Genomic DNA, 24,568 nt, shown 5'->3' with positions numbered 1-24,568 from the left:
AAACATACTGAGAACAGTATAAATAGGGAGGTGACATTATAAGCTATCTTACGCCTAACTAGCAAATGTTACTGCTCAATGAGTATGTACCAATAAAAATTAAGATTTTACTATGAAAAACACCAAACCGCTTACTGAAAATATAAAAAAAAAATATTCCATTATTATAGTGTGTCACTTTTCATGAAGGAACTTCACTAAATAACACATTTTTAAGAAGCAATTTCTAGTTAAACCAATACATCAATGGAGATAAAGGTGCGTATTTAAGATTTATCCCTAATCTAAATCCCTTTGTGGCTTAAAAAGATCAATTCTGAATATTTGAATGCACTATACAGGTTATGTTAGCGTAAAGCAAAGCTAATTCCCACTTGCCTAAGGAAAAATGATAAAGAAGAAGCAAAACTATATACACGGTAAAAATTATCCAAACTAAGAGTACACAGTGATATCATTACTAAATCTAGGTCTCACATTGAAAAAATAATAAACCTAGGTCTCAAATGTATAATTAATAAACCTAGGTCTCACATTTATAATTGTTTAAAATTTAAAATTTACCCTAGGCTATTTAACATTTGAATATCCACTTCCAATATCTATAGTATTAAGAAAACCTGCTTAACATACCTTCCCTTTACTGTCTGCCCCTGCCCTTAATGAGGGATGACCCAACTTTTTGACACTGGGATTAGCATGGGGATCATCTTCCTCGTCCTCTTCTTCCTCCAGGATGTCAGAGAGGTTAGAACTACGACTGTGATCAATATGTGTGACACTTGAATGTGTGTCTGACAACGATTCACCAGCCACCTGATTCATATAAAGCAACAACTTTAGTAATCATATAACTATATTTACATTTACTAGACATGGTAACAACTATTTGAGGATCTTGATAACAAACATCACAACTTAATAATGATATTTCAGAATCGTAAGAAATGGCAACCCATACGAGCGGGAGGCAGTTACGTGACTGGCGGTCAGGAGACCGCTGGTCACAAGACCAAGACCAGAATCCCACCCCCTTACAGTCCCGACAGTCTGCATGTTGACTAACAGGGACTATTCCCACTCATGGGTGTCCACGACACCCATAGAGTGGCAATATAACCTGTGGCGAGACCAAGCCCGCAAGGGGCTTTGTACCATTCAACCCCCCTCCCCCCCAGGCATCTGAAAGCCGGGATTCTGGTGTTGGTATGGTGACCGGTGGTCAGGACCCAACCCATACAAGCATATGTAAGAGGGTGAGTATTCTTAACAAAATAAACACATGAGCTTAATTAATAATGCATCATAAATAAACAGGCAAGAAACACTGGATTACTCTGCATCATTCTCCGCTTCAATAAATGTTTGAATATTTTTTGGTGGCATAGACCAGAAGCATTAACGTATCCTTTGCGTCAGCTGAACAATGTTGCACTTACTAGAATAAAGCTATTTTTGTTCTTACCTGTAAAATCCTTTTCTAGAAGTCCACGGGGACACAGGACTTCATACTGGCTATAGTGGTGAGCTGGAGGCTGGGCACCAAACAGTTAATCATCTTTTCCCTTCTCCCCCATACCCCTCCCCCCAGCCTAGAGGACTAGTTAAGTTAACAAGACCAATGCAAGGAGCAAGAGGAAGGAGAATGAAGTACGGCATACACACAGTTCAAACGCACACACTGGAGGTGAAAAGAGTAACCTTTAACAGTGCGAAAAACCCCTGCAATTCAGGTGCGTCAGAGTGGAAGCCCTGTGTCCGCCACTGACTTTGAGAGAAAAAATCCCCTTTCCTCTTGCATCCATGGTGGACACAGGGATTTACTCTGGAATGTCCCAAAGCTGTCCCCCTAAGGGAGGGTATGCTACTGATCTGTGCTAAGAACTCTTTGTCAGAAACTCACATCTGTGAAGGTTAAGGTGTCAAAAGAATATAATTTGTTGAAAGTATGGGCAGAGGACCACATGGCTGGTTTACAAAACTGCTCTGCTGAGGCACCCCATTGAGATCGCAAGAAACACCCACTGACCAGGTGGAATGCGCCCGTACCATGGCAAGGGCAGAGAGGTCTGCTGCAGAATAAGCCTCGTGGATAGTCAAACTGAGCCATCCGGCTAAAGTCTGCTTAGGAGCTGGGCAGCTGTGTTTGTTAAAGCCATACAGGACAAAGAGAGAATGCTCCGTAGAAGAATCCGGTACCTGGAAAGAAGGGACAATGTTCTTCTGGTTGATATGAAACCTGGATACTACCTTAGGGAGGTAACCCAATTGCATCGTAAGGGCAGCCCTGTCAGAGTTAAAAATAAAAAAAGTGGATTGACAATATGCTCAAGTCAGACAATCTACAGGCTGATGTAATGGTGAGGAGGAAGACTTTTTCTAAGGAAGCCAGCAAATGCCCAACGTGTCCAAAGGCTTAAAGGAGGAAGACTGAAGCACCAAAGAAAACTGACTGAAGCACCAAAGAAAACTACCATGGAGCCACCGGAGGAATGAATGGAGCTGCACATTGAGGATGCCCTGCAGGAATGTTGACAGAACAGGGAGTTATCACTCTGCCCACCGAAGGATGTGACTCACTTCCTTCATGGTGCTTCAACTGTGGGTGCCGCCCTAATGATTAATGCAGGCACGGTTGTCACATGTCTGACAGAACCTTGACCGTCTGATTGCTGGAGAAGGGGCTTTGCCAGACAGATGGCCTTGTAAACTACCTGGAGCTCCAGAATGTCTCCTTAACTATCCCTGACCCTGAAACGTCTGTTGACACGTTACCGCCAACCCACCCAAAAAGATTTGCATCGGTCGTGAGCAGGACCCAGTCCCAGATCTGCAAGGGGCAGCCTTTATCCAGGTGGGACTAGTGGAGCCACCACAGGAGAATGTGGCAGACCTCCTGAGGAAAAATGTTCATCTGGGCCTTCAGGTGCAGAGGGGTGCGGTTCACCGAACAAGGATATCAAATTGTTAAGGACAGTAGTGAAACTGGGCATATTCCACCATCTCAAAAGTAGTGATGAGCGAGGTTCGGTTTTACTCGGTTCTCAAAACGGCATCTTATTGGCTATCCAAAACACGTGACATCCGTGAGCCAATAAGATGCCGTTTTGAGAACCGAGTAAAACCGAGTAAAACCGAATCCGCTCATCACTACTCAAAAGGTGGAGACCAGACAGCCAGGATTTGCATGCAGGAGTGGATTGGCACTTAACTTTTACCCAAAAAGGTATGAATGTTGACCAGCAAGGACTGTAGTTTATCTCTGGGGAGGAACACCGTTGGAACACCAATGGTAATAGCTGGGATGTGTGCAGTTACCAGCAATTAGGGAGCCGTCTTACCTACTCGATGACATGTCAGCCATGGCTCCCAGGTGTGTGCTGGAGATCGTGACCCTGTTGCCAGTGCCCTGACCGACTGTGGGAGCGTCACAAATGCTGACCCACCAACCGCTCAGTATAGAAAAAATAAGATTTTACTTACCGATAAATCTATTTCTCGTAGTCCGTAGTGGATGCTGGGGACTCCGTCAGGACCATGGGGATTAGCGGCTCCGCAGGAGACAGGGCACAAAAATAAAGCTTTAGGATCAGGTGGTGTGCACTGGCTCCTCCCCCTATGACCCTCCTCCAAGCCTCAGTTAGGATACTGTGCCCGGACGAGCGTACACAATAAGGAAGGATTTTGAATCCCGGGTAAGACTCAAACCAGCCACACCAATCACACCGTACAACTTGTGATCTGAACCCAGTTAACAGTATGACAAACGTAGGAGCCTCTGAACAGACGGCTCACAACAATAACAACCCGATTTTTTTGTAACAATAACTATGTACAAGTATTGCAGACAATCCGCACTTGGGATGGGCGCCCAGCATCCACTACGGACTACGAGAAATAGATTTATCGGTAAGTAAAATCTTATTTTCTCTGACGTCCTAGTGGATGCTGGGGACTCCGTCAGGACCATGGGGATTATACCAAAGCTCCCAAACGGGCGGGAGAGTGCGGATGACTCTGCAGCACCGAATGAGAGAACTCCAGGTCCTCTTTAGCCAGGGTATCAAATTTGTAGAATTTTACAAACGTGTTCTCCCCCGACCACGTAGCTGCTCGGCAGAGTTGTAATGCCGAGACCCCTCAGGCAGCCGCCCAGGATGAGCCCACCTTCCTTGTGGAATGGGCCTTGACAGATTTAGGCTGTGGCAGGCCTGCCACAGAATGTGCAAGTTGAATTGTGCTACAAATCCAACGAGCAATCGTCTGCTTAGAAGCAGGAGCACCCAGCTTGTTGGGTGCATACAGTATAAACAGCGAGTCAGATTTTCTGACTCCAGCCGTCCTTGAAATATATATTTTCAATGCCCTGACAACGTCCAGCAACTTGGAATCCTCCAAATCGCTAGTAGCCGCAGGCACCACAATAGGCTGGTTCAGGTGAAACGCTGACACCACCTTAGGCAGAAAATGAGGACGCGTCCGCAGTTCTGCCCTGTCCGAATGGAAAATCAGATATGGGCTTTTATACGATAAAGCCGCCAATTCTGACACTCTCCTGGCTGAAGCCAGGGCCAGTAGCATGGTTACTTTCCATGTAAGATATTTCAAATCCACCGATTTGAGTGGCTCAAACCAATGGGATTTGAGAAAATCCAAAACTACATTAAGGTCCCACGGAGCCACTGGGGGCACAACCGGGGGCTGTATATGTAGTACTCCTTTTACAAAAGTCTGGACTTCAGGAAACTGAAGCCAATTCTTTCTGGAAGAAAATCGACAGGGCCGAAATTTGAACCTTAATGGACCCCAATTTGAGGCCCATAGACAATCCTGTTTGCAGGAAATGTAGGAATCGACCCAATTGAAATTCCTCCGTGGGGGCCTTCCTGGCCTCGCACCACGCAACATATTTTCTCCAAATGCGGTGATAATGTTGTGCAGTCACCTCCTTCCTGGCTTTTACCAGTGTAGGAATGACCTCTTCCGGAATGCCTTTTTCCCTTAGAATTCGGCGTTCAAACGCCATGCCGTCAAACGCAGCCGCGGTAAGTCTTGGAATAGACACGGTCCCTGCTGAAGCAGGTCCCGTCTTAGAGGTAGAGGCCACGGATCTTCCGTGAGCATCTCCTGAAGTTCCGGGTACCAAGTTCTTCTTGGCCAATCCGGAGCCACGAGTATCGTTCTTACTCCCCTTTGCCGTATAATTCTCAGTACTTTTGGTATGAGAGGCAGAGGAGGAAACACATACACTGACTGGAACACCCACGGTGTTACCAGAGCGTCCACAGCTATTGCCTGAGGGTCTCTTGACCTGGCGCAATACCTGTCCAGTTTTTTGTTGAGGCGAGACGCCATCATGTCCACCTTTGGTTTTTCCCAACGGTTCACAATCATGTGGAAAACTTCTGGATGAAGTCCCCACTCTCCCGGGTGTAGATCGTGTCTGCTGAGGAAGTCTGCTTCCCAGTTGTCCACTCCCGGAATGAACACTGCTGACAGTGCTATCACATGATCTTCCGCCCAGCGAAGAATCCTTGCAGCTTCTGCCATTGCTCTCCTGCTTCTTGTGCCGCCCTGTTTACGTGGGCGACTGCCGTGATGTTGTCCGACTGGATCAACACCGGCTGACCCTGAAGCAGGGGTTTTGCCAGGCTTAGAGCATTGTAAATCGCTCTTAGCTCCAGTATATTTATGTGAAGAGACATCTCCAGGCTTGACCATACTCCCTGGAAGTTTCTTCCCTGTGTGACCGCTCCCCAGCCTCTCAGACTGGCATCCGTGGTCACCAGGACCCAGTCCTGTATGCCGAATCTGCGGCCCTCTAACAGATGAGCACTTTGCAACCACCACAGAAGAGACACTCTTGTCCGTGGCGATAAGGTTATCCGCTGATGCATCTGCAGATGTGATCCGGACCATTTGTCCAGCAGATCCCACTGAAAAGTTCTTGCGTGGAATCTGCCGAATGGAATCGCTTCGTAAGAAGCCACCATCTTTCCCAGGACTCTTGTGCATTGATGCACAGACACTTTCCCAGGTTTTAGGAGGTTCCTGACAAGTTCGGATAACTCCCTGGCTTTCTCCTCCGGAAGAAACACCTTTTTCTGAACCGTGTCCAGAATCATTCCCAGGAACAGCAGACGTGTCGTCGGGGTCAATTGAGATTTTGGAAAATTCAGAATCCACCCGTGCTGTTGCAGCACTACTTGGGTTAGTGCTACTACGTCCCCCAGCTGTTCCCTGGACCTTGCCCTTATCAGGAGATCGTCCAAGTAAGGGATAATTAATACGCCTTTTCTTCGCAGAAGAAACATCATTTCGGCCATTACCTTGGTAAAGACCCGAGGTGCCGTGGACAATCCAAACGGCAGCGTCTGAAATTGATAATGACAGTTTTGCACCACGAACCTGAGGTACCCTTGATGTGAAGGGCAAATTGGGACATGCAGGTAAGCATCCTTGATGTCCAGGGACACCATAAAGTCCCCTTCTTCCAGATTCGCTATCACTGCTCTGAGTGACTCCATCTTGAACTTGAATTTTTGTATGTACAGGTTCAAAGATTTCAGATTTAGAATAGGTCTTACCGAGCCGTCCGGCTTCGGTACCACAAATAGTGTGGAATAATACCCCTTTCCCTGTTGTAGGAGGGGTACCTTGACTATCACCTGCTGAGAATACAGCTTGTGAATGGCTTCCCATACCGTCGCCCTGTCTGAGGGAGACGTTGGCAGAGCAGACTTTAGGAACCGGCGAGGGGGAGACTTCTCGAATTCTAACCTGTAACCCTGAGATACTATCTGCAGGATCCAGGGGTCCACCTGTGAGTGAGCCCACTGTGCGCTGAAATTCTTGAGTCGACCCCCCACCGCCCCTGAGTCCGCTTGTAAAGCCCCAACGTCATGCTGAGGGCTTTGCAGAAACCGGGGGGGGGGCTTCTGCTCCTGGGAAGAAGCTGCTTGGTGCACTCTCTTACCCTTTCCTTTGCCTCGGGGCAAATATGACTGTCCTTTCGCCCGCTTGTTCCTATAGGAACGAAAGGACTGCGGCTGAAAAGACGGTGTCTTTTTCTGTTGGGAGGGGACCTGAGGTAAAAAGGTGGATTTCCCGGCTGTTGCCGTGGCCACCAAATCCGATAGACCGACCCCAAATAATTCCTCCCCCTTATACGGCAATACTTCCATATGCCGTTTGGAATCCGCATCACCTGACCATTGTCGCGTCCATAAACTTCTTCTGGCAGATATGGACATCGCACTTACTCTCGATGCCAGAGTGCAAATATCCCTCTGAGCATCTCGCATATAAAGAAAAGCATCCTTTAATTGCTCTAAAGTCAATAAAATACTGTCCCTATCTAGGGTATCAATATTTTCAGTCAGGGAATCCGACCAAACCACCCCAGCACTGCACATCCATGCAGAGGCGATGGCTGGTCGCAGTATAACACCAGTATGAGTGTATATACTTTTCAGGGTAGTTTCCAGCCTCCTATCCGCTGGATCCTTGAGGGCGGCCATTTCAGGAGACGGTAACGCCACTTGTTTAGATAAGCGTGTGAGCGCCTTATCCACCCTAGGGGGTGTTTCCCAGCGCGCCCTAACCTCTGGCGGGAAAGGATATAATGCCAATAACTTCTTTGAAATTAGCAGTTTTCTATCGGGGTTAACCCACGCTCCATCACACACTTCATTCAATTCGTCTGATTCAGGAAAAACTACAGGTAGTTTTTTCAGACCCCACATAATACCCCTTTTTGTGGTACATGCAGTATCAGAGATATGCAAAGCCTCCTTCATTGCCGTGATCATATAACGTGTGGCCCTACTGGAAAATACGTTTGTTTCTTCACCGTCGACACTAGATTCGGTGTCCGTGTCTGGGTCTGTGTCGACCGACTGAGGTAAAGGGCGTTTTACAGCCCCTGACGGTGTCTGAGACGCCTGTACAGGTACTAACTGGTTTGCCGGCCGTCTCATGTCGTCAACTGATTTTTGTAATGTGCTGACATTATCACGTAATTCCATAAACAAAGCCATCCATTCCGGTGTCGACTCCCTAGGGGGTGACATCACCATTACCGGCAATTGCTCCGCCTCCACACCAACATCGTCCTCATACATGTCGACACACACGTACCGACACACAGCAGACACACAGGGAATGCTCTTATCGAAGACAGGACCCCACTAGCCCTTTGGGGAGACAGAGGGAGAGTTTGCCAGCACACACCCAAGCGCTATAAATATATAGGAACAACCCTATAGAAGTGTTGTCTCCCTTATAGCAGCTTAATATATATCAAAAAACGCCAAAAAAGTGCCCCCCCCCCCTCTCTGTTTTACCCTGTTTCTGTAGTGCAGTGCAGGGGAGAGTCCTGGGAGCCTTCCTCGCAGCGGAGCTGAGCAGGAAAATGGCGCTGTGTGCTGAGGAGATAGGCCCCGCCCCCTATTTCGGCGGGCTCTTCTCCGGAGTTTGTGAGACCTGGCAGGGGTTAAATACATCCATATAGCCCCAGGGGCTATATGTGATGTATTTTTTTGCCAGAACAAGGTATTCTCATTGCTGCCCAGGGCGCCCCCTGCAGCGCCCTGCACCCTCCGTGACCGTTGGTGTGAAGTGTGTGACAACAATGGCGCACAGCTGCAGTGCTGTGCGCTACCTCATGAAGACTGAAAAGTCTTCTGCCGCCGGTTTCTGGACCTCTTCACTTTTCGGCATCTGCAAGGGGGTCGGCGGCGCGGCTCCGGGACCGGACTCCATGGCTGGGCCTGTGTTCGATCCCTCTGGAGCTAATGGTGTCCAGTAGCCTAAGAAGCCAATCCATCCTGCACGCAGGTGAGTTCACTTCTTCTCCCCTAAGTCCCTCGTTGCAGTGAGCCTGTTGCCAGCAGGACTCACTGTAAAATAAAAAACCTAAAAACTTTTTCTAAGCAGCTCTTTAGGAGAGCCACCTAGATTGCACCCTGCTCGGACGGGCACAAAAACCTAACTGGGGCTTGGAGGAGGGTCATAGGGGGAGGAGCCAGTGCACACCACCTGATCCTAAAGCTTTATTTTTGTGCCCCGTCTCCTGCGGAGCCGCTAATCCCCATGGTCCTGACGGAGTCCCCAGCATCCACTAGGACGTCAGAGAAATAAAGAAAATTAAATAAATTAAACAAAATAAAGAAAAGAGAGCATCGATCTAAAAAACCTGGTCCTGGGTGTCAGGTATAGGGGAGAGGGAAACTGAGTGCTGGAAAAAATAAGAATTTACTTACCGATAATTCTATTTCTCGGAGTCCGTAGTGGATGCTGGGGTTCCTGAAAGGACCATGGGGAATAGCGGCTCCGCAGGAGACAGGGCACAAAAAGTAAAGCTTTAGGATCAGGTGGTGTGCACTGGCTCCTCCCCCTATGACCCTCCTCCAAGCCTCAGTTAGGTACTGTGCCCGGACGAGCGTACACAATAAGGAAGGATTTATGAATCCCGGGTAAGACTCATACCAGCCACACCAATCACACTGTACAACCTGTGATCTGAACCCAGTTAACAGTATGATAACAGCGGAGCCTCTGAAAGGATGGCTCACAACAATAATAACCCGATTTTTGTAACTATGTACAAGTAATGCAGATAATTCGCACTTGGGATGGGCGCCCAGCATCCACTACGGACTCCGAGAAATAGAATTATCGGTAAGTAAATTCTTATTTTCTCTATCGTCCTAGTGGATGCTGGGGTTCCTGAAAGGACCATGGGGATTATACCAAAGCTCCCAAACGGGCGGGAGAGTGCGGATGACTCTGCAGCACCGAATGAGAGAACTCCAGGTCCTCCTTAGCCAGGGTATCAAATTTGTAGGATTTTACAAACGTGTTTGCCCCTGACTAAATAGCCGCTCGGCAAAGTTGTAAAGCCGAGACCCCTCGGGCAGCCGCCCAAGATGAGCCCACCTTCCTTGTGGAATGGGCATTTACATATTTTGGCTGTGGCAGGCCTGCCACAGAATGTGCAAGCTGAATTGTATTACACATCCAACTAGCAAAAGTCTGCTTAAAAGCAAGAGCACCCAGTTTGTTGGGTGCATACAGGATAACAGCAAGTCAGTTTTCCTGACTCCAGCCGTCCTGGAACCTATATTTTCAGGGCCCTGACCACATCTAGCAACTTGGAGTCCTCCAAGTCCCTAGTAGGCGCAAGACACCACAATAAGCTGGTTCAGGTGAAACACTGACACCACCTTAGGGAGAGAACTGGGGACGAGTCCGCAGCTCTGCCCTGTCCGAATGGACAAACAGATATAGGCTTTTTTGAGAAAAAAACCACCAATTTGATACTCGCCTGGTCCAGGCCAGGTCAAAGAGCATGTTCACTTTTCATGTGAGATGCTTCAAATCCACAGATTTGACTGGTTTTAAACCAATGTGTTTTGAGGAATCCCAGAACTACGTTGAGATCCCACAGTGCCACTGGAGGCACAAAAGGGGGTTGTATATGCAATACTCCCTTGACAAACTTCTGGACTTCAGGAACTGAAGCCAATTCTTTCTGGAAGAAAAATCGACAGGGCCGAAATTTGAACCTTAATGGACCCCAATTTGAGGCCCATAGACACTCCTGTTTGCAAGAAATGCAGGAATCGACCGAGTTGAAATTTCTTCGTGGGGCCTTCCTGGCCTCACAGCACGCAACATATTTTCGCCACATGTGGTGATAATGTTGTGCGGTCACCTCCTTTCTGGCTTTGACCAGGGTAGGAATGACCTCTTCCTGAATGCCTTTTCCCTTAGGATCCGGCGTTCCACCGCCATGCCGTCAAACGCAGCTGCGGTAAGTCTTGGAACAGACATGGTACTTGCTGAAACAAGTCCCTTCTTAGCGGCAGAGGCCATAAGTCCTCTGTGAGCATCTCTTGAAGTTCCGGGTACCAAGTCCTTCTTGGCCAATCCGGAGCCATGAGTATAGTTCTTACTCCTCTACGTCTTATAATTCTCAGTACCTTAGGTATGAAAAGCAGAGGATGGAACACATACACCGACTGGTACACCCACGGTGTTACCAGAACGTCCACAGCTATTGCCTGAGGGTCTCTTAACCTGGCGCAATACCTGTCCCGTTTTTTGTTCAGACGGGACGCCATCATGTCCACCTTTGGTAATTCCCAACGGTTTACAATTATGTGGAAAACTTCCCCATGAAGTTCCCACTCTGCCGGGTGGAGGTCGTGCCTACTGAGGAAGTCTGCTTCCCAGTTTCCATTCCCGGAATGAAACACTGCTGACAGTGCTATCACATGATTTTCCGCCCAGCGAAAAGTCCTTGCAGTTTTTGCCACTGCCCTCCTGCTTCTTGTGCCGCCCTGTCTATTTACGTGGGCGACTGCCGTGATGTTTTATCCCACTGGATCAATACCGGCTGACCTTGAAGCAGAGGTCTTGCTAAGCTTAGAGCATTATAAATTTACCCTTAGCTATATTTATGTGGAGAAAAATCTCCAGACTTGATCACAGTCCCTGGAAATTTTTTCCTTGTGTGACTGCTCCCCAGCCTCTCGGGCTGGCCTCCGTGGTCACCAACATCCAAAACTGAATGCCGAATCTGCGGCCCTCTAGAAGATGAGCACTCTGTAACCACCACAGGAGAGACACCCTTGTCCTTGGATATAGGGTTATCCGCTGATGCATCTGAAGATGCGATCCGGACCATTTGTCCAGCAGATCCCACTGAAAAGTTCTTGCATGAAATCTGCCGACTGGAATTGCTTCGAAGGAAGTCACCATTTTTTTTACCATGGCCCTTGTGCAATGATGCACTGATTTTAGGAGGTTCCTGACTAGCTCGGATAACTCCCTGGCTTTCTCTTCCGGGAGAAACACCTTTTTCTGGACTGTGTCCAGAATCATCCCTAAGCACAGGAGACTTGTTGTCGGGATCAGCTGCGATTTTGGAATATTTAGAATCCACCCCTGCTGTTGTAACAGTATCCGAGATAGTGCTACTCCGACCTCCAACTGTTCCCTGGACTTTGCCCTTATCAGGAGATCGTCCAAGTAAGGGATAATTAAGACGCCTTTTCTTCGAAGAAGAACCATCATTTCGGCCATTACCTTGGTAAAGACCCGGGGTGCCGTAGACAATCCAAACGGCAGCGTCTGAAACTGATAGTGACAGTTCTGTACCACGAACCTGAGGTACCCTTAGTGATAAGGGCAAATTTGGGACATGGAGGTAAGCATCCCTGATGTCTCGGGACACCAGATAGTCCCCTTCTTCCCGGTTCGTTATCACTGCTCTGAGTGACTCCATCTTGATTTGAACCTTTGTAAGTGTTCAAATTTTTTTAGATTTAGAATAGGTCTCACCTAGCCTTCTGGCTTCAGTACCACAATATAGTGTGGAATAATACCCCTTTTCTTGTTGTAGGAGGGGTAATTTAATTATCACCTGCTGGGAATACAGCTCGTGAATTTTTTCCCATACTGCCTCCTTGTCGGAGGGAGACCTTGGTAAAGCAGACTTCAGGAGCCTGCGCAGGGGAAACGTCTCGACATTCCAAACTGTACCCCTGGGATACTACTTGTAGGATCCAGGGGTCCTGTACGGTCTCAGCGTCATGCTGAGAGCTTGTCAGAAGCGGTGGAACGCTTCTGTTCCTGGGAATGGGCTGCCTGCTGCAGTCTTCTTCCCTTTCCTCTATCCCTGGGCAGATATGACTCTTATAGGGACGAAAGGACTGAAGCTGAAAAGACGGTGTCTTTTTCTGCAGAGATGTGACTTAGGGTAAAAACGGTGGATTTTCCAGCAGTTGCCGTGGCCACCAGGTCCGATGGACCGACCCCAAATAACTCCTCTTCCTTTATACGGCAATACACCTTTGTGCCGTTTGGAATCTGCATCACCTGACCACTGTCGTGTCCATAAACATCTTCTGGCAGATATGGACATCGCACTTACTCTTGATGCCAGAGTGCAAATATCCCTCTGTGCATCTCGCATATATAGAAATACATCCTTTAAATGCTCTATAGTCAATAAAATACTGTCCCTGTCAAGGGTATCAATATTTTTAGTCAGGGAATCCGACCAAGCCACCCCAGCTCTGCACATCCAGGCTGAGGCGATCGCTGGTCGCAGTATAACACCAGTATGTGTGTATATACTTTTTATGATATTTTTCCAGCCTCCTGTCAGCTGGCTCCTTGAGGACGGCCCTATCTATAGACGGTACCGCCACTTGTTCTGATAAGCGTGTGAGCGCCTTATCCACCCTAAGGGGTGTTTCCCAACGCGCCCTAACTTCTGGCGGGAAAGGGTATACCGCCCATATTTTCTATCGGGGGGAACCCACGCATCATCACACACTTCATTTAATTTATCTGATTCAGGAAAAACTACGGTAGTTTTTTCACATCCCACATAATACCCTCTTTTGTGGTACTTGTAGTATCAGAAATATGTAACACCTCCTTCATTGCCCTTAACGTGTGGCCCTAATAAGGAATACGTTTGTTTATTCACCGTCGACACTGGATTCAGTGTCCCTGTCTGTGTCTGTGTCGACCGACTAAAGTAAACGGGCGTTTTAAAACCCCTGACGGTGTTTTTGAGACGTCTGGACCGGTACTAATTGTTTGTCGGCCGTCTCATGTCGTCAACCGACCTTGGCGCGTGTTGACATTATCACGTAATTCCCTAAATAAGCCATCCATTCCGGTGTCGACTCCCTAGAGAGTGACATCACCATTACAGGCAATTGCTCCGCCTCCTCACCAACATCGTCCTCATACATGTCGACACACACGTACCGACACACAGCACACACACAGGGAATGCTCTGATAGAGGACAGGACCCACTAGCCCTTTGGAGAGACAGAGGGAGAGTTTGCCAGCACACACCAAAAACGCTATAATTATATAGGGACAACCTTATATAAGTGTTTTCCCTTATAGCATCTTTTTTATATATTTCTAACGCCAAATTAGTGCCCCCCCTCTCTGTTTTAACCCTGTTTCTGTAGTGCAGTGCAGGGGAGAGCCTGGGAGCCTTCCCTCCAGCCTTTCTGTGAGGGAAAATGGCGCTGTGTGCTGAGGAGATAGGCCCCGCCCCTTTTTCGGCGGCCTCGTCTCCCGCTCTTAACGGATTCTGGCAGGGGTTAAATATCTCCATATAGCCCCCGGAGGCTATATGTGAGGTATTTTTAGCCAAAAAGGTTTTCATTTGCCTCCCAGGGCGCCCCCCTCCCAGCGCCCTGCACCCTCAGTGACTGCCGTGTGAAGTGTGCTGAGAGGAAAATGGCGCACAGCTGCAGTGCTGTGCGCTACCTTAAGAAGACTGAGGAGTCTTCTGCCGCCGATTCTGGACCTCTTCTCGTTTCAGCATCTGCAAGGGGGCCGGCGGCGAGGCTCCGGTGACCATCCAGGCTGTACCTGTGATCGTCCCTCTGGAGCTAATGTCCAGTAGCCAAGAAGCCAATCCATCCTGCACGCAGGTGAGTTCACTTCTTCTCCCCTAAGTCCCTCGTTGCAGTGATCCTGTTGCCAGCAGGACTCACTGTAAAATAAAAAACCTAAGCTAAACTTTTCTAAGCAGCTCTTTAGGAGAGCCACCTAGATTGCACCCTTCTCGGCTGGGCACAAAAATCTAACAGAGGCTTGGAGGAGGGTCATAGGGGGAGGAGCCAGTGCACACCACCTGATCCTAAAGCTTTACTTTTTGTGCCCTGTCTCCTGCGGAGCCGCTATTCCCCATGGTCCTTTCAGGAACCCCAGCATCCACTAGGACGATAGAGAAAGATTAACTATTTTGTATGTAGCTCACTACTATACCAAGTTTGAATCCCTGTATCTTTCATGTATGGAAAAGATAAAAATGTTTTTATCATCCCATATTGGTGACACAGTAAGTGGCAGTATTTCTAGCTCTCAATGCTGGGGTAATGGGTTCAACTGTCTGGTGTAAATGATTTACATGCTCTGTAAAGCACTGCGTAATATGTTAACACTAAATAAAGCAATATTTGCTGTACATATAATCCAGGACTCGATAAATTCCAGTCACCAGTGTGACTAAGATTTTACACTGAGAGAATGGGTGTCTCGCCCAATCCTGTGGCTCCTGTAATGTCTCCGAGGCCTTTAAGAAGTGGAGGAAGAGCCGGCTGTGGGCACCTTCAGTTCTGGATGCATCAGCTGAGGTACCCGGCAGGAGCTGAGGAATTTACGTGGCATGTTTCAGAGAGGAGACGGGAATGGTCACATGCTCATAGAGCTCCCATCCTCGGCACCACAGTCACCCTGTACTATTGTGGAGCTCCTTCATGACTTCATCTATGACCCGACCACCAACACCCTGGAGCTGCCCTCTGACCGTGGCAGTGTTGTGGGCTTCTACCAGAGTACCAGATCTGTCTGATGCCGCCCGCGAGAGATGCGGCCGTACAAGCCGGAGATGTTCACCCCCAGCCTCGCTACCCACAGAAACTCCCAGGCACAGGATACCCTGACAGCTGCCGGAGAAGGGCACCAAGAGCAGGAGAGTCGCCTGCCGGACGGTGTTTGGGAGGCTGGACAAGGAGACCATAGTGGAGGTGCTCTAGGGTGAAGTGCAGCTTCTTGACCTCCAGCTGAGCTGGGACCTGAAGTGGGAGGTGAGCTGCTAAATCAGAATCTACCCACCCTTACCCCTCCCTACCACTACCCACAGTAACTCCTTTCCTTTACCCACTCTTTGCCCCAGTACCTCCCCAATTGCTATATTACCCATACCCAAGCACTGCCTGCCCCTAACCCTCCCCTTGCCCCCAGTATTGTCCCAACTGCTATCTACCCTTACCCCCTTCTTACCTTCAGCACTGCCTGCCCCTTACTTCCTCCTTGCCCCATTTGCTATTTACTCCATCCCTATTCCCCAACGCTGCCCATAGAACTGTCTGTCCCAATAAACCTCCTTGACCAAGCTGCAATATACCCTTACCCTTTCCTTGCCCCCAGTACTTCCACAACTACTATTCACCTTTACCACCTTCGTACCCCCAGTGCTTACTGCTCCTAACCCTAGTACTGCCCCAGCTCAATAGCATGGAGTGGTGTGGTGGTATACTATGTATTGGGGGCACTGTGGTGTTGCATACTATGAAGGCACTGTGATGTTACATACTATGTACTGGGGGCATTGTGGTGTTGCACACTATGAATTGGGGGCACTGTGATGTGATGTACTATGTATTTGTAGTCATTGTGGTGTGGCATACTATATATTGGAGAATATACGGTGGGCATGTTATGAGTTGGTGGCACTGGAGACAGGCATGTCTTGGGAGTCTGATGTGGGAAGCCCAAAGGGCATTAGTAGTGTTCTATTGAAGTCTTCATATATATTTTAGTTGAGGACGATAGTCTGGCTGATAAACTTTTAAGCTGGCTCTTAGAATTTCAAAAATTTGTCAAGCCCTTCATATAATCAGTATTCTGCTATCACTGATGCATAATAAGCACAATTTAAGCATAACACAACTTGGAACAATGTGATCTCAATAACAGATTATTTTAGATGCCCTTTGGTACTAACCTCGGCTTCATATTTAAAATGAGTCCCACTTGATACCTTGTCCTCTTTACAGTCTACTTCAAGAAAGTCTTCAATGGAGATTCCCCGATTGCTCAAGTTACAGCTGGGGGTGGCTGCATCCTCTGATAATGCGGTCTCTGGCCTCGAGCAGTCATCTTTGGCAGTTGTTTTTAATTCTGTAGTGTTCTCTTTGCCCCAAGTTGAACCCAATGGCAGGCCACTGGCAAAGGCTTGTTCACAGATTACGGGTTCTTTGGTGTTTGAACATTTCTTCAAGATAGTAAACGTTAGAGGTTGTAATTGTACAACTTTTAAAAATAGTAAAAAAAAAAAAAAAAAAAAAAAAAAAGCAAATGACTTTGCAGAAAAACAACTGGTGCATACACTTTCAGCGAACATTCATTCCCGTAACTGAAAGCTGTATTTGATCACCTTTGTAGTGTCTTACATTCTCTGCAAAGTGTGACTTGCCTACATCCTCCCTCATTACAAATGCTGGAATATTGGAAGAACAGCAAGAGGAGATCTGAGAAGTTTGCATTTGTTGCTTTCCTGCCAGAGACAACCACTTTGTAGAAAGGGAGATCTGACAGAACAAAGTACCATTTCTTATGTAAATGTGCAGTGTCACTTATGGATTTCATTATAAAATATAAATCTGTATTATTCTGATCATATGGCCCTTAGATATCAAGAGAAGTTAATTTGTGACCTTGGTATGGCCAGTTTCTATGAAGTGAACAGAGCAAAAGCCTGTTTGAATAAAGTAATTCCAAGATGGGGCAGACTTTACATAGGAAATTAAGATGGGACAGTGTTAGAGGAAAGATTTAATAGGTAAGCAAGGTAGGATCATGTGCCAAGAGAGGGTGCGGAGGAGGTGAGAGAGAATGGGGTCAAGGAGGGTGGGGGAAGAAACAGACTTTGTTGCAGAGGTAAAAGAGAATAAGGAAAGGGTAGGATGAACAGCAACAGGAGGTAGACAAGTTCCAACATTAAAAAAAAGCAGTGTAAGCCAAAAGCAGCAGGGGCTGATCATTGGTTAGGCGTTATATTCGAAAGGTCTGAGACCCACCCACCCTGTCACTTCAGCAATCGAGACCAAGGTCCTCACATTACTTCCCTTATTCAATATTCCAACTCAACCATGTTCACCCCCAACTCCTCAACTCCCTGCCATCACTCAGCCCACCACATCGATATATCCCTCTCCACTGGCATCTTCAAACATGATCTCATCAATGCTTTCCTAAAGAATCCATCCCACCTCTCCTCTTGCCCCATTTCACCTCCCCTCTTTTCTTCCAAACTTGTTGAACAGCACATCTACATTTGCCTTATCCACTTTTTCTTCACCAAGTCTATTTTGTAACCTCTGTTATATGGGTTCCACCTTGCACTGAAAGAAACTATCAAGTATTTACTTCTATAGAAGAGTCATTTCTCCCTGCTCATAGTTCTTGACCACTCCGTTGCTTTCAACATTGTTGATCACCCTTTCCTCTGACACTCTTCATTCCTTTTGCATTTGTGGTTCTATCTTCTCCTGAATTGCCTCTTAATTATTTCCAACTCCTGTTCCCTTCCGTTTTCTCCATCAGCTGGGGCTTATCCTGTGGAAGGGTCCTTAGCCCTCTGCTGTTTATACATAGCATCTCTATGCTCGGTGAACACATTGTTTCCTATTCTTGTGTATCAATGCCTATTTTCCCTATAGATTAGAAGCTTGCGAGCAGGGCCTTCCTACCTCTATGCCTGTCTGTTATTACCCAGTGTTATATTATCACTGTTGTTCTAATTGTGAAGTGCAACAAAATATGCTGCACTATAAAAAAACAACAACAACCCAGTTAATAAATAAATAATATGGTCCTTAGACTTACAACTACATGTCTATGCTGAGGACACTGAAATAAACGTTTCACCTTTTCTCCTGTTCTAGGTATCCAATTGACTTTTCAGCTGGGTGTCCCAACGCTACCTCAAATGTAATATTTCCATAATGGAACTCCACTTCTTTCCCTCTACTAAAACTTGTAACCCTCCTATTGTTTCCCTTGTTGTATTAACATCATGCTCTTCTCTGTTCCTTATGTCTGCTGTCTTTGTGTTATCATTGACTCTGCCCTCAGCTCCACTCCACACATTGTCCTTTTTGCGGATTTGTCTCTATGAAAATGAAGTAAAAGGCATGGAAGGTACCTTCTCCAAATGAGAGCTCAGGTACTATCACTTTCTCACTCACTACTGAAACCTCCTGCTATCTGACCTACCCCTCATGCATATTTTCTGATTATAATCCATCCAGTACGCAGCAGTCAGGCTCATCTTCTTCACCTGTTGCGCCTCATCAGCTGCACCAGTCTGTAAATCTCTTCACATTCTACCCATTCCCTCCAGAAACCAATTAAAATTGCTCACCCTCAATAACACCTCTAATTACATACATTTCTGAAAACTGTAAACAGCAGTTATGCCTTTATGGTGTCTGACCTGAACCTCTAGTCCTTTTTAATCATAGCCTCTCCCTCCTACTTTCAGAGACTACCCCATCCTCCAAAGAGAATCAAGATTCAGATTCTAAACACAATGTTTGTACTTGGCAGTCAATAAATCATGGCCTGGTAAGTTCAAGACACATTATTTCTTAAGCCTTAACTGGCTAATATTTTATTCCAAAAATTGCTTCAAAACATATCCAATATGATTTTATAAAACAAACAGAATTTTTTTTTTTAAACATCGATGGTAGACCATTGATTGTTGGACCATCGCCAGTGCCTGATCCTCTCTGTAGCCTCCGGGGGTGCAAAGGAAAGTAAGGGGCTGCTTTTTAACATTTCCCCAGCTGCTGCGAATGTCTGCAGCCACGGGGTGGGGGTTGCTGCCGGGCTGACCGATCAGCAGCATGGCAAGCACAGAGGGGAGAGAACCAGAGGGACTCTGAATTCCCTCTGATATCGGCAGCTGCAGGAAGATTCTCTTTCTGCAGCTGTACAGTGGTCTTTCTGACTGGTCGCATCAGATGCGACAATGTCAGGAAAAGACAGCCTGGTGTGGTCGAATCTGATGAGAGAACGCCAGGCAAGTGGTTAATGTAGTTTACATCAAGATTAATATGGAGAAACAGTGGCAAGTCACAATGCAATATACAACTACAGTATAATGCAGTTATGGTGTACCAACATGAAAATGATAAACGCACATTTCACATGACATTGTTTGCTCATTTGTTGCATTTTGCTTTGAATAAGTAAACATCAGTACTGTAGCCTGCCTATGAATACAAATGAATACTACTTAGAAATCATCTGACTGAGGTAGGTGATGAAGTACATTAAATAATGGATTTATTATCTATTCGTACATCATTGGTATCTTAAATTCTGTGTCAAGAAGTCAATTCTTATATACATTTAAAACACTGTCACACCTTAACTACTTCTTATATTGCTTAAAAGTAAAATTACTTTGGCAGTTATTTCTCACTTTTTGAAAAAAACGGTTTGCATGCTTTATCAGATTGCCTGTCAATAGTTACACCATGTATGCCACAAACACTATCATCCTATATTTGTAATATTACTTTTAATCAAAATAGAGAACACTTACTTGACTGTCGTCTTGAAGTGCTGTCGCCCTTGCTTGCAACATTTCAGATCTTTCCATGCTGTCATAAACTGTCCTGGCTAGAAATGGGAGATTGACAGGTTCAGGTAGAGAGGAGGGGACACCATCCTGTGTACCCTGGTATGACACTTGTACCCCCGAAGGCTCTGAACTGGAAGATCCTCGGCAGTAACTGGAGGAAGCACTAAGTGGTGAGATCATTAGATGTGGTAAGGTCCGCACAGTTTCTATGGAGTCACATGTGCTACAGCTCATGTGGATGGAAATATTGGCCTGGGAAGTGGATGCTGGTGGATTGTTAACTGAGCAGGGAGAAGATGAAGTAAGAGGCATGGAAGGAACCTTCTCTGAATGAGAGCACAGATTCTGAACTGCTGCTTTAGGGTTTGTGTTAGAAAAGTTATGTGATAAGGAAGGACGATCAGGGATTTTTAACAAGGCAGAGGGTATTTGAGCTGGCACAGAGTCCACAGATTCTCCACTGGCTGACATAGTTCTAACAGATATTTCCCGTGACAACTGCAGCAGTTGCAAGTGAGATGTGCCGACCAACACACTGCCAGCTGTGGGAGAAGAAACTTCAAGTACCTGAAAGAGAAGGAAAATGCTAAGAAACACAAACAAAATTATTATCTGGTATAGACAATCATTTCCTAGACTGACTTCATTTGTGTCTCTGTCCAATAACTTCTAAATCCAATAGGCATAGCCTAAAGACAAGCTTTGATTCAGAAACCAATAGAGCCATAGCCAAGCCTGTAAAGCAGAGGTTCCCAAACACAGTCTTCAGGGCACCCCAACAGTCCAGGATTTAATAGTGGTTAAATCAAATTGACTGAGGTGCTAATCAAGTCACCTGTGGCCAAGCATGGATACATTTAAAACCAGGACTGTTGGGGTGCCTTGAAGACCGCATTTGGGAACCTCTGCTGTAAAGATTTGCATGTAAACGGGAGATACACTATATAACTTGCCTCAACGTGTCATATTACTCCTCAATACAGGCTCAATTTGGTCTGATAAGCACATATATTTTTTAAATAATAGTTCTGTCTTTACCTAATTATTTATCATAGTGACTCTCATAAAACCACATCAGCAGTGAGCATTCCCTTACTGCATAACCAACTGTTTCACATTAATTCATGAGTATTGGATAGGGATATGGGATAGGAATATCATCATCAATAATGTATTAAACTGCAATTTTATCTTATGAATTTGGATCACTTGTGTTGTAAATGTGATTATAGATAAAACACCAGGAATGAAGTACAAGAGATGACTTGATTGCAAGTTTCAATGCAAATTAAGTAATAGCCTCCAAAAATATACTGTTACAAACTAACTACTAGTACTCAGAATATAAGTACTTAAGTGGCACGATCACTTGGTGTACCACCGAAGCAACTGAGCTTTTGCGGAATTGGTTGCATCACATTTGAGTGTGTTGTCCGCCTTCGTCCACCCGAAATACAAGCTGTACATGTGCAGAATGGATTACCTCCTGCTTCCCAAGCCCCTGGCAGTGTTGGTAGAGGTCTCTGACCACCAACATTACTGCCAAATTGTGAATGGCATTCTGGAGCATATAAAACACCTATAAAAGATGTGGAGGGGAACTTTTGTTAACTATAAGCACTAATACGCTGATCTCGGGCACAAGTCCACCATGATCAAAGGGGCGGGGTTAGTAATGCCACATAGGAAAGTACTGGCACTTTTGGAAAGAAAAAAAAAAATCAGATAGTTGATCATGCACAACTTCTAAATATGTCCCAAGGGAACAAAGGGATGGTATTGTGTACCTAAATCATGATCCATTCCTTTGATAAATACATTGGGGAGTATTCAATTTAAGTTGGTAACTGCTGCCTTGTCGGAAAGATGGCAGTTTCCGACTTTTTTAGGTTGGAAGGGGTTCAGACCTATTCAATCGGGCTGCTTTTTTTCAACAGGTCGGAAAATCCGACTTGTCGAAAAACACGTGGATCGGCGGATTAGCAGCAGATACACGTGTTTTGTTGGATCCCACAGCCAAATCTGACAGGTTTTGGCACCGGTTTCGACAGTGTCAATCCAACTTTAAAAATAGTCGGGCATTCAGAATACCCCAAATTATCTAAAACCTGTATAAAACTCCTCAAACAAGTTTACCTTCTGTTTATCAGCATATACTGCGTAGCCATTAACTCTGACTCCATTTGATGTCCCTGCAGCATCAATTGTCACCGGCAGCCAAGTGACAAGTAGAATACCAGGTTTTGGACCAAGTTCAACCTGAACATCAAGTGGGGCATCTGGAGGACCTGAGAAATGGAACAAACCATTGCTATGTTGGGCCATTAAGATCATTCAAAACATACAGAGTATTCAATTTTAGAGATTAAATTATAGTTTTTTAAAACTTTACGCAATATAAAGGTCATTAAAAATGTTGAAGATTTACATGATCAGAAATCCTGGTTTATATTAATCTTAACGTTATGCGCTTAGCATACAGACAGTCGGAATCCCGGCGGTCACAATACAGACACTGGGATCCCAACTGGGGCACCAAATCACCGCCGGTATACCGGTGAGGTAGGTGATTCCCCCTCTATGGGTGTCCCCGACAATCATAGAACGAGAATAGAACCTGTGGCGAGCGTAGCAAGGGGCTTAGTTGCGCTTGCCCCCGTCGGCATTCTACTGCTCGGGATGCCGTTGTTGGCATGACGACATGTGGCATCCCGAGCGGAGGTAAATCATACTGAACTCATCTTAACAGCATATAAACCAGGGGGTTGAAGAGTATTATAATGAAAAATACTAGCAATACCATCACAGGTTTTTATTGCAGTCACTATTTTAAAGAATTTGGAGTAATAAAATCAAATGAATATACATTTTTAGCTATGAATCAGTGTGTTACCTGCAGCGGGAGTTGTTAATTGCATAACTGTGGTCTTCGGCTCCCTCCTCTCAATAGGTAACTCCAAGGGAATCCGCTGAGGGCGGGCCTCCACTTTCACATTATACATGGTGCTGGGCCTCAAGCTGCTAAATGTATACCAGTAGGTCCCTGACTTGGCCAAGCCACAGCTTTCTTCATTTAGATACAAGGCATGTGAATAGTTGCTGTTACATGGCTGCCATGTAATTTCAGCAGATGTGGCTGAAAGGCTGCGAACACGTAGCTGTGTTGGAGCAAGTGTGTAACCATAGCCTACCAACATAGTGCACCGCATCCGATCTGAGCAGCCCCGCTCTGTCATGCTCTGTACTGAAATGCGGTAAGTCCGAGTTTTCAGCTCCATCTTCTCAATCAAGGCTTTAGTTTGTCCTCCACAGCGAACATTTTGTCGAAGTTCGTTATCCACATAAATATTATAGCTCAGAATGTTTCCAGTGCCTGCTGCTACAAGAGGAGGCTCCCATCCCACCACTAAGCTACGGGCAAGTTGTTTAATGAGGGTCAGTTTCCGAGGGTAAGGCACGGCTGAGACATCTGCAGCTCCCTCGCTGTTTCCTTGCATTGGCAATGGACTGAGGCTGCTCTCGTCATCTTCTTCCTCACTTCTCTCCATGCTGCTTCCACTCAAAAAGCTAATGTCCTGCCCAGAGCTTTGCGATAGCTCATTGATTTCACCCGGGTGACATGCTATCAGATCATCATCAGACACACGCTCCACAAAGTTAGAAGGAACGAGACCACGCCTTCCATCCATTAATTCTCCTATTAAGACAAAGCAATAGGTCACAAAACAAAAGCTGCGAATGAATAATGCACATTTTAAGTCTATACAACTATTATAGCCCAGTATAGGTTTGTATTGATCTATAGAACATTAACGTAAAATGGATGTACCAATGAGGCATTTCATAACCCGATCAAACTCTTTTTAATTTTTAGCTCTAACAAGGCCCCATCCTAATCTTTGCTGACACTCATAACTGCAATAGTACATGAACAAGTCTGAACATGCGCAGGTTTAAAGCTAGATGTTACATACAGTACATGCACGTTTTAGATTAACCACCTTCATAAAATCCATCATCATCCATGCCGCCGTAGATGTAAATGTACTCTCCAGCTGTCAGAGGCAGCTCCGCTTCCGGGTTTTCATTGGGCCCATCAAACGGATTGTAACTACAAGTGGAAATGGATATCTTTTAATATGTTGTAACAAAACAAAATATCTAACAACAGAAATAGCAAATATTAACTTTAATTATATTAAACTGTGCAGATCTGCTACAAATGGAGGATGTAGACATTTTGTAGGCTACAAAAAGCTGAAATTCACTATTAAACAAATATATTACTGAACTACTTGACGCTAAGGATTCCCTTTGAAATAATCGGCTGCATTACTTGTGACTATTGGCTCTACCACAAAAA

General features: G+C 46.0%; 1 protein-coding gene across 15 annotated transcripts in view; it reads right to left on the bottom strand.

Moving 5' to 3' along the window:
* The window catches only part of TSPOAP1 (TSPO associated protein 1), a 941,658-nt gene that overhangs the window by 161,521 nt on the left and 755,569 nt on the right, over positions 1–24,568 (bottom strand). For 14 of the 15 annotated variants that reach the window (XM_063956204.1, XM_063956202.1, XM_063956206.1 and 11 more), the window contains 6 exons: positions 24,207–24,316; positions 23,099–23,902; positions 22,342–22,493; positions 20,167–20,772; positions 16,555–16,824; positions 634–816 (listed from right to left, as the gene is read on the bottom strand). In XM_063956204.1, the coding sequence (XP_063812274.1) occupies positions 634–816; positions 16,555–16,824; positions 20,167–20,772; positions 22,342–22,493; positions 23,099–23,902; positions 24,207–24,316 (2,125 nt within the window). The remainder of the gene's footprint in view (positions 1–633; positions 817–16,554; positions 16,825–20,166; positions 20,773–22,341; positions 22,494–23,098; positions 23,903–24,206; positions 24,317–24,568) is intronic. The other variant, XM_063956214.1, reaches the window with a different exon arrangement.

The sequence above is a fragment of the Pseudophryne corroboree genome, chromosome 2, assembly GCF_028390025.1.
Source record: "Pseudophryne corroboree isolate aPseCor3 chromosome 2, aPseCor3.hap2, whole genome shotgun sequence".
NCBI classification, from domain to species: Eukaryota; Metazoa; Chordata; class Amphibia; order Anura; family Myobatrachidae; genus Pseudophryne; species Pseudophryne corroboree.
The sequence above is the reverse complement of the archived record's forward strand: the minus strand, read 5'-3'. Positions and strand labels throughout refer to the sequence as shown.